General features: G+C 40.6%; 1 protein-coding gene across 9 annotated transcripts in view; it reads right to left on the reverse strand.

Annotated features, from left to right (window-relative positions):
- Nucleotides 1-10752, reverse strand: part of dip2ca (disco-interacting protein 2 homolog Ca) — a 100161-nt gene extending 89409 nt beyond the window's left edge. For all 9 annotated transcript variants that reach the window (XM_057323153.1, XM_057323150.1, XM_057323151.1 and 6 more), the window contains exon 1: nucleotides 10362-10752. In XM_057323153.1, coding sequence (XP_057179136.1) covers nucleotides 10362-10440 — 79 coding nt within the window. In that variant the 5' untranslated portion in view covers nucleotides 10441-10752. The remainder of the gene's footprint in view (nucleotides 1-10361) is intronic.
- Nucleotides 10753-11438: the final 686 nt, after the last annotated feature.

Genomic DNA, 11438 nt, shown 5'->3' on the forward strand with positions numbered 1-11438 from the left:
CGTTTGAGTCTTATCTCTGCAGCATAGCTGGGCACGCATTCTTCTCTTAAAGCGCCTGAAGTGCATTAAAGCACCTGGATTTTAAAACGCATTGAAACAAACACCTTAACTGCCTACAAAGTCATGCGTCGGGGATGATGCCAGCAAAAAAGAGTCAGACTGCCATAGTTGAGATGAACTCCTGACAACAGCAAGATGGTCTGGACGAATGTGTCCAGGTGGAGCTCTGAAAAACCCAGTCACACAAAATCATGTAATATTCAACACACGGCGGAACTCAGAGGAGTCACAAACTGTCTTGATGTATTTGCGACATTGGGCCTTTGACCTGCAGTAAGGCACAACGGCGACATTCAACAAACGGTTGTACAGATACCTACAACCTCAAAGGTGTTCAGTTTACCACAGTAACAAATGTGAATTTAGGTCACAATGTGAGAGCAAAAATACAAGTCTGGCTGACTCTGGAAAAACACGCAGGCTCTCCACATCCCAACGGTCCCATGAGACAAAGCCCTGCGCGTTCTCATACCACAGCCTTCACATGCTCCCGAGCGCTAAAAAAGGCCCGCTCAGAGACCGCCTATGAATAGAGCGCATTGTCATCCACGGGTCTTAATGTGCCCATGGTTTCACAGAGGCAGGGCCTCTGGGCTGGCAAAGCTGAATAATTAAAGACGAGTTGTGCATTGAAAGAGTCAGGGTGCAGAGCGGCAGAGGGTCTGGCGTGACTCACGAGCCTCCATCGTGCTTTCTTTTATTCTCTCTATCATTTTCTATCTGTCTCTGTTCCAAAAGCACTGGCCGGCCATGATGCCGTGCCTGCCGTGGAAAGAATGAGATCATTTCCGCGGCGTCCTCCGGCAAGGGGCGTGACCGCGGTTTGGATGCAGAGCCAAGTGCAATCTTGAAATGCATCCGTCTTGAAATATCAAAGAGGGTGCGAGATTTTTCATCCCTTAATATCAGATATGTTGGGAAGACAAATGAGGTGCCTAACTAGACGGCATTTTGAGATGTATTCAGTGATATAAAAAGATTTGACAACAAATACGAGGAATAGTTCACCCAAAAATGAAAAGTCTGTCATCATTTACGTCATCACAAACCTGTATGACTTTCTCCAGAACACAAAAGAAGATGTTTTTAAGGACATTGAAAACAAAAGGTTGAAAAGTTAAAATCTACCGTCTACTGTCATCATTAGTTTAGCGACTGACGTCAAACCACGTCGAGTCATGCTTCTTGTGAGGAACACGGTTTGTGTTTTGGGCTTCTGTCTATGGAGAGCGTTCCAGTTCAGTCACCTATAAGCTTTTATTTGGGTTAGGATGTTGCCTTAGAAGGCAACTAGACACTAGACCGCAGGTTCTAGAAAACTATCATCTTGTTTATGTCACGCCGTTGTCTTTCTTTCTGTCTGAATTTCGAACACTTAATCTCCAATTAACCAACATTTAAAAATGTGCCATAGAACAAAATGTAAAAATGCATGGCCACTAAACCTTTAACAACCCGTGCTGCAGTGTCCAAAAACACAAAAGCACATTCTTTCCCATACAGGGAATGCGAAATTGAAAACAGTGAGCGTTAGCCAACAGCTCTCTTCTATTTTTTATCTTCTTTGGTGTGGAGAGATCTTACGCAGAGTCCTGTTCTCTTTCGATATGAAGTTAATGCTCCAATGGCTCTGATATTCCAGGATTTGTCATTGATACTGAATATAAACCTGTAGAAAGTCACATATTTGGCGGCTTGCCCAGGCTGGATTCACAAGATGCAAGAAACGTATAGGAAAGAACTGTGCACGACTAATTTGACAGAACAGAAAAGTCCTGTTTTAAATGGTGTAAATAGCAGAAATGCTTTGTATACTCATTGGTTGTACACTTGGCTTAATATCTGAAGAACATTGTCCATTCCAATTGGACTAAACATGGGCCGCATTTGTCCTGTGGTTGAACAAATGGCCTGAGCCCACTGGTTTTAATCAATAGAAAATCCTTCTTACTTGTAGCATAATACCAACACAAATCATGGCCTAACGGTCTTGAGTCTATCAAAATCCCCCGCATTGGAAACACTCCCCGTGACCCTGATTTCATCATTACAAAACTCATTTGGAAGCGAAATCTCAAGCTTTGATGCCAAAATTGATCTTTATTTGTCTATTTAACTAAGCTTTATGGTCATTACGTGTGAAGAGCTGATAGCTCAGACAAAAGTAAAAACTGGATGTTGAATGAGCAAAACTAAGATAAGCATATTTTCACAATCGACTAGTCAGCGTGTTGCCAAAATAATTAGTTGACTAATCTAGATTAAAGAAGCATTGAATATACGTAGAATATATCAATATATAGGCAAGTTGAATCAAAATCACATCAAAACAGAAATCACAAAAAAATGCTGCTTTTTTTACTTCAAAATGCCATCTTAAATTACGTTCATGTTGCATACCGTATACCGATTCACAATGTGAAACATGGCTATAAAAGAAGTGCATTGAAAGTGACAAATCTGAGACAACTCATTCACATTTAAGCATTAAGCAAACGCTTATCCAAAGTTTTACGTATAACAAAGTGATTCAACTTAAGCAGGCAATAACATGAGATGTGTTACGAGTCAAAGTTGCAAAAAACTGGGTTTATCGACAAAAACTGGGAATTGCAGACTCTTGAATTTGTGTAATTTTTTGGAGGATCTATTGACGGAACGGCCAATTCATATACATAACTGTCTTCAGAGGTGTATAAAGAGCTTACATTATGAAGCGTTATGTTTTAATTACTTTACAATGAGCTATTTCTATCTACATACACCGCAGCAGGGCTCCAGACTAACTTTTTTTACTAGGAGCACTGTAGCCCCTGACTGAAAATTGATTGGTGCTAAATAGAGAGACTGTAATCTGAATTCATTTGAACCAACAGAAATTGTGCTTGTCAAAAAGTATTCATTGTTTACAGTGTTACACATTAAAGCAAAATGAAAGCCCTCGTGTTATGTTCTTACGATGATTTTATTGTGTATTAAAGACACTTTTCCTCATGTTCACACAACATGTAAATATGATGTAAAATAAAACTTAACAAGAGCATTCGCCTGTCGTTCGTTCTTGCTGTGAAACAATTTGAGATGATCCAGCGCTGTCTCAAGTAATCAACAGATAAATGAAGTTTCCTGAAGTCCTCCGTGGTTAGTTTAGTTTTAAACATCTCAAATATCAAATCGTTCGTCCTTGGGCTCAAGAAACAGACAAAAGTGACTCATAGTATTGAACTCACGTTGTGTGTGTGCTTGTCAATGACGACCTGGATTGTGCGCGTCCGCAGGAAACATCAGTGACATGTCAGTGACCCGCGCACTGGTGCGCAGTTGACTATCACACACAGCCTGCACTGGTGGCGGGCTCGTGTTCTACTAGTCTTTCCACATGAAATAACATCTAGAAGAAATTCCAAATTTGCACATGCGTGAGTACTTGTAAAAAATGCTCACGCCGTCTCGAAATCATGCCGCAAAATGTGACCATTTAGTCGTAGTCTGGAGCCCTGCGCGGGTCCCCTTGCATGTTATTCGCCATGTTGTTTCTACAGTAGCCCTAAAAGGACAAACTGCTCTACAGAGCGCATTTTGTAAATACGTAACGACATCTTAGTTCTGTGTCAGCCGCAGCAGTGCTTCGAAAGGGAGGGGTGAGCGGTGGAGTGAGCCATTGGTTGCAATTCGCAACCTCGCCTCGAAAAAAAATGTCATATACTGATAAAAAATCTCAACTACAAAAGAGTCAATCTCACTAATACACTAATAGAATCTCTAACGGCGTCTCTATTTGAGATGTGCTGCTTTATTTTTTCCTCATTCCTCATCTGTTTGTTTTACACTTCATTTTCTTCGACTTTGTATTATATTCGTTTTTCCTAGCGTACACTCAACTGTGCGTGTTCAAATGGAGTTTAAAATAAGTGATGATACGGATCAAAGCTCTGGACAGATAAGAATGAGGGAACGGGTCTCTGAAGGCATGGAAACACAAGCACATTGTTCCTGAGCAGCGCTGTGATGTAAACAGAGGACCTGATTGAGACCACATGACTGCATTCCTATAGCGGCTTCAGAGGACGGCAAAACTGACGCTGCTGCTGCGCACCGCACGCTGCTGTCTGTCCTTCAGTCCTGTCTGACTGCAAGCATGCCTGCTTATCACGTGACTATGATCCCATGCATGTCTCAATTCAACTTTCGGGTAACTCAATTTACAAATCCCACACCTTGAGGTTTAATTGTTGCAGTTCTTACAAGCATCTCCATCTAAAACAAAACAAGCCTCTTCTCCACATGCAGTAATCTAAGTTCATGAAGGGCAACTTAGACATCTGTTAAGTTTTAACACCAAGTGCGTGTGAAATCCAACATGGTAAAATATTTTTCTTATTAAACTCATTAGCTGACAATTTTACCTCCAATTAGAAGTTTATCAGAGCCTAACAGCTGAATTAGAGCCCTAAGCTCACAACCTTTCCAAGAGCTTACCTCGTGCGTTCCACATACAAGTGAAAAAATGTTTATCGCTTATCAGAAACATCTGAAGATAGACGTTAAACACTTCAGGCCGGCCAGGAAAGGTTTCTCCATCTATCTCTGAGTCATACGTTTTATCAAGCGCATTATCAACCAAGCGAGAAATGCCGAGTCCATATCCAAGTCCCTTTCAGCTGTACAATCATGCAAATGACACCATTTCAGATAATGCTTTATTTACGACACGTGTTCGGCCCCAAAACACTCATTATGATGTCATAAATCATCACACCAGGTGTCTCCCTTTCTATTTAGTTGGAGCAACCTGTAATCAGGACGGCCTTCAGGCTCACCAGCCGAGGGAAATGAGCTTACACCTTTCGCTTAGCGACGGGGTTAAAGGTCAACACAAGCAGGATGTGAAGGTTTACGTTAAAGGCAGCGCTGAACACGTGCTGCTCTGATGCAGCTGTGTCCTCGTATGAGGGTTTGCTTACGAACGTAGCCTAGCCTTAAAGGGAAAATTCAACCAAAAATGGAAATTCTGTCATTTCTTGTCATTTCAAACCTGTATGACTTTTGTTCTTCTGCAGAACACAAAAGAAGATATTTTGAAAAATGTTGGCAATCGAACAACAGCGGTTCTCCTTCACTTCTATTGTATGGACAAAACATAAATGCATGTCAATAGGTACCGCCATTGTTTGGTTGCCGACGTTCTTCCAAATATCTTCTTTTGTGTTCTGCAGAAGCAAGTCATAAAAGCAAAAATATGCATTCAGCTCAATTACCTTATAAAAAATGTCCTCAAAGCCAAGAAGGAAAACATTTAGCTTCACTGCAGCAAGAGTCGGTCAGCAAGGTGTGAAATTGTTTACAGCCTTTCCTAAAGCAATAAGTGGCTACTTTCTCTAATAAATGGTGCGAGTTTGACGGTTTATTAAGTGACGGTGTAATAAATACGCTTGGTTTGGGTTAAAATGTAGCCGTTTGTGCTCGTCCATCTCTTCCCCTCCCCTTTGATGGCTCCTCTTACGCTACGGGTTGACAGACTGACGCCTAAGATTATCGTGTGGTTCACATGCTATAATTCCAACAGTCACAACAAAGACAAAAAATGACGATCCACGCGTAGCATGTGGGTAAACTGGATATGTAGAGGCCTTTCCGGAGCTTGTGTAACTGTAACACATCATTAAGGAAGGTTATTTGGAGGTAGAGCATCTGCAACACATGCTGACAAGATTTTGTCAGTCCAACAGGAATGCAATTCGTACACGCTCATGAAATATAATATGTTTGTTTGGAAGAAGAAAAACAACTTTGGAATAGCAATCTTCTCCATTACATCTTAACATCTGCTTTGAGTGGGAGGGCACGGGGGGTCAGTGGACAACAGTGATTGGATGAAAGTGGCGGATAAGCAGTTTGGAGGTCAGAGGAATGACATAATCCCATACGGCTAACAGCAGTCAAAGGAGATTTGCAGCAACAGATCTCCTTTGTCACGGCTAGAAAAGACACAAGTGCGATGTCCGTTTCTTGAGAGAATGTGTCGTGAAGCCTGTCGAGAACCTGTTCAGTTTCATCTCAACCGCAATGAAGTGGTATTGTTTTCATGACAAGTCGGATCAAGTCAAATTCTCATCATTGTTTACATAAAAATCTTTAACATTGGATTTTCTCAAAGGAAAAAACATTAAAGGGATGGTTCACACAAAAATAAAAATTCTGTCATAGGTTTTTCTCCCTCATGATGTTCAAAACCCGTATAAGACTCTTCTGTGCAACACAAAAGATGATATTTTGAGAAATGTCTCAGCGGTGGTGTCCATACAATGCAAGTCAATGAGGGCCAATTTTGTTTGGTTACCAACATTCTTCAACATATCTTCTTTTATGTTCTGCATAAAAGAAGTCATGCAGGTTTGGAATGATGTGAGGGTGAGTAAATGATGAAAGAAATGTTCATTAATGTTAACTACAGCAAATAATAACTACAAAATTGTATTGCAATTCTTTGCAATACAGTTTTAAAAAGAATTATCACAGATCACGAGGAAGCAAGAAGACAAGAGAGAGGAAACATTATGATGTGCTGCTGTACACTAGGAAATGCCGTTTAATATGTGGTTTCTATGGAATATTGCTGAAGCCGAAACAGAGACGGAAACCAGGACTCATGGTTTACTCCCGCAGAGACTAAAGAGATGGAAGATAGGAAATGAAGTCATGCCAGGTGCTTCAGCACCTGTTCCTTAGTATGCAATCCTCACATGGGAAGGCTTGATCAATTACATTTAAAACACTATAAACGTAAACAAAACGTCTAAAATCATGCAAAATCAGCCCATAATGCAGCTAAACTAGTGAAATACTGTCCGTCTGGCACGGCTTACAAATAATTTATGGCATTTAGTAAATGTCATGATCTCCCGTGTCCAGGCCCAGGTGACTGGCAGAGACACAACCTGAGCTCCGCTGCCTCGTGCCGCACGCGACTCCACGACCCTACTACACAGGCTCTGTCAGCTCTCATCAGAACCCCTAACACACCTCTGGACCGTTCTGTCATTACACCTCTCTTCTTCTGATTCGATGTATAGCAGTTCTTTCATCGTTTAGTCAGCCACATGTCATTCTGAACCTGCATGACTTTCTTCTGCAGGCAACAAATGAAGATATTTTGAAGAATGTTGGTAACCGAACAACACTGGACCTCATTGACTATCATTGTATGGACAATAAAAACTAACAGAGAGTAAAACTAACAGAGAGTTTGGCCCTGGAATCCTTTACCAGTTTTTTTAAGTTTCTACTGAACATAAAAAGAACCCTTGAGGAATGAACCGTTTATATTGAGAAATATCTCAGTTTTCATGAAAAAAAAACATGAATGCGTTTCTACGTAAAAACTGTGAATAGTGTCAAAAGTGCAAATGATATAAACACACAAATACAGTATATTCCTTTCGGATTACAATCTCAAAAGAGAAAGTCTTAAATCGGTGGTCAAAAAGAGGTTCCTTGCTTCCACAGCCAGCATGACCCCTGTTTAACAACATAACCTTTTCACTTACTAACAGTGTTACCCTGAGGCTGAAATTAGATCCATTCATCCTTTATTTGGCATGAACAAGACCAATACTGAGTTTGAAGAATTTGTATCCATTAAGAGTCTGCCAGCATAGACAGGAGACCATTGCAAGAAGCAAATCTGGAGGAGATGTTGAAGCTATAAAAATCAAAACCAACCATCAACCAGCATTGCTCCATGAAGAACAAGCCGCCAATGTACAGTATGTGAAACATGCATAAGACCGACGTAAGAGAGTAAAACCAAAGTGAAAAATATAAAGATGCATTATAGCGGTGACTATTTATACAAAAATTGACTATCGACATTGCAAAATTATTTGCTGTGACAAACTGCAGGAGATGCATTTCTTTCTTAAACATGCAAATATAAAAAAAAGTTAAATATGTCCTTTCCAATAAGATGTACACTGTTAATGTTGGGATCACTAAAATATCAAATCAAAATCGGCAGTGTTAAAAAATGTCAAATTAACACTCACAGTGTATATACTGTATAATCCACACTCTCAAAGTGTCTCAATGTGAAGTCCTGATCCTTTAATAGATCAAACTTGTGGCACGCAATGAGAGTTCGAGATGTGCAACATCCCAATATGACTCAGAAACGCGATGGTTCAGATCCTACATCTGAAACACTAAAAGTGAAAATGACGTGATTTTCGTCACAACGTATGTGCAAACAGTTCCAACAGTTAGTTTTGCAAAACCCAAAATCGCCCTCGAGGACCTTGCGGGTCAGTAAACATTCAAATGTTTCGAGTCGGCAAACTGATGAGCAGACGTTTGGTAATTTTCTAGGTCTTTCATCCTGTGCCAACACACTGAGATAATCACCTCTCCATGAGCACACTGCTAAACAGCACCACAAGCTACGCTGGAATAGCAAGGGAGCATCTTATTTCCACAAAGGCAAACAAAAACACAAGCAAAGGTTCAGAAGCGTCGTGCAGGGCGGGAACAGGGGCAGAATATTCCACCATCGCCGTCGTAAAGTGAAAATCCTTAAAAACTGATCTTATTATGACTAATGAAGCTTAACGGGCGACTAAAAAACATTCCGTCATCACCATAATTCATTGAAATTACACTTTAAACAGGGGAACATAAGAAGCATTTGCATCACTCCAGATATTGTCCTACTGACAAGAACATCAATAATGATAATACATTAGCAAGCGCGTTTAAAATTATGGTCAGAAATGAAAGTCATAATCTGACTGTCATAAGCTTTCTAAAGAAGCAGTGATTCATATCGGTAGGTCTTTCTTCTTGCTTTATCTCTATGGACATACCTTTGACAGAATAGCTCAGATTTACTAACATAACCTCATTAAAATGAAGAATGAATCAGATTGACCATGGTACATATAAATGTACAACAAATTGCATTTAAAGAAAATGAGAATTCTCATTATGTCATTTCAAACCTGTATGACTTTCTATCTTCTGCAGTACACAAAAGAAGATATTTTGAAGAACGTTGCTAACCACACCAAACAACACCGCCTCCCATTGACTTCCATTTTATGGACACAAAACCACAGAGACATCTCTCAAAATATCTTCTTGCCTCCCATTGACTTCCATTGCATGGACACAAAACCACAGAGACATTTCTCAAAATATCTTCTTGCCTCCCATTGACTTCCATTGTATGGACACAAAATCACAGAGACATTTCTCAAAAAACTTCTTTTGTTTTCAGGTTTTATATGACATATACAGTTTTCAAAATACCACGAGGGTGAATAAATGATAGCAAAATGTTATGTTTGGATGAAATATCTACAACTTGGATGAATTTGAATACAACCCAGCAAGAATGTCTGTGACCTATCCATCTATAGAGGTTGGTGCAGTGTGTTTGAGGATGATTTGGAGATGCAGGCCCTGCTGTCTGCTGGAACTTTGAGGCAGGGTTAACAAATGCACTAGCACTTATCGCCTTAAATGGTCGAGATCTACACACAGCGGACAATCACGCCTGCCACACATCACACACACACACACACACACACACACACACGCACACACATTGCGAACTGTTGCCAGACGCTATAATTAAAACGGAGAAAATTGACATTAGCGACCAGTTACGCCACTTCACTCAGACGCTCGTGAAATGTCATGATTGTCGCATCTGACACGTCTGAAAAATGTATACAAAACAATATGAGTATTTGAGTGACGTTTACTTGACATCTATAACGATGACTAGATGAATTTCGGGCTCTTTATGAGACGATGAGAAGGCAGTTGAGAGGAAAACTGGTTGTTTACCTAAATGCCCCCGCTATACACAATGAGGACACTGTAGTGGGGTAAATATAAACACAAAGACAGACATGAAACATATGTAAATCAAGCGATAAATTAAGATTCAGTGGCAGTATTTTGGTCCCAAGGGAACGCGTTTTCTAAAAACCTGACGGTAAAAAAATCAATTCTGAACCCTGAAGTCTTTCAATGGTTTCCTCAAGGTCAATTGGAATGGACACAAATAGATAACAAAGGAAATGCGGCGGGAATCAAAGCGCCGCGACTCGCGTTCCAAACGCTTTTCCGAACGCAAACCGCGGCGATAATAATTGCCTCAGAACATCTGGTGTTGGTTGTGTCGGTATGGTGGAGGTGGTGGTGGGTTTTGGGGTGGAGGGAGGAGGAGGGCAGTTAACGTATCCCTCCGCAACAAACGTATTTTCGAAAGAATAAGTCGTTAATAATGTCAACCGTACCTTCGGATAACTCCAGCTCCAGCTCTGCCAATCTGGCCCGCACTTCCAACGGAAGGGGCAGCGCATCGCGATCCGCCATTGTCCGTTCACGGGGGGATATCACTCTCGTCCTCTTTCTTCTGCTTTCTCCGCCGACTCTTTCAGCGCTGCTCCCGTTTCTCCGCGCCGCAGCGGTGCATATGGAGGGCTGGGGAGACGCGCGTCCAAAAACGAGCTGAACGATAGCGCACGGAGATTTTGTGTCTCTCTCAACGAAGCCCCGCCATATCTGAAGGGCTCCGCCGTTAGAGTCCGCAGGGTAAGATGTGGACTGTCAGTACGGTAGGACTCGCTGATCGCAGCGGTGTGTATGTGTGTGCGGCTCTGCCTCTGTTTCTCTCTCTCTGTCACTCTCTCATGACGCAAGGCGGGCGATTTTTACAACCGCAAGGGGGCGCCCATGTTTATTTTAGCATAAAGAATTTTGCAGACAACTTAGTGATAATAAAGTTCAGATTTGACATGAAATACGTGCTTGTTTGGTTATATAATAATAAAAGGCCATACAATAAAAAGTTTGGATTGATGTAATAATGTAATAAATAATATCTACTACACGATTTGTAATGTAATTTCACTTTTCAATTTAGGATGGGTTTTTCATTCAAAGGTTTTGTATATTATATACCAAATCTAACAATAAGCGAGACTATCTTTACTTTGGTGCAGTATGTTTCAGGATACGTATCATTTGATGTATAAAATATAATACCTAATATAGCCTACCAGGTAATACAATTATACTCCACAATTTCTGATGTTCGCGTCCTTAATTTTTGGTTTTTTTGTTTTTCATTTTAAATTGGAAACAAAGTTCTAGGATTTTGACATTTTAAGCACTTTTTCAAACTCATTAACCAAATCTAAGCATATATAGGGGGCAGATTTCCACCTCTGTTGGAGTACAAAATGATGCTTTGGAACACTGTCAAATCATGCTGGGATATCATCAGGTTTATCAGAGCTGAAGCCTAAGTGTATGCTGTCATACAGAATACAAAGAAAATATTTTTTATTCACCTTTTCACTGTTTTTGTA

The sequence above is a fragment of the Triplophysa rosa genome, linkage group LG23 (assembly GCF_024868665.1).
Source record: "Triplophysa rosa linkage group LG23, Trosa_1v2, whole genome shotgun sequence".
NCBI lineage: Eukaryota > Metazoa > Chordata > Actinopteri > Cypriniformes > Nemacheilidae > Triplophysa > Triplophysa rosa.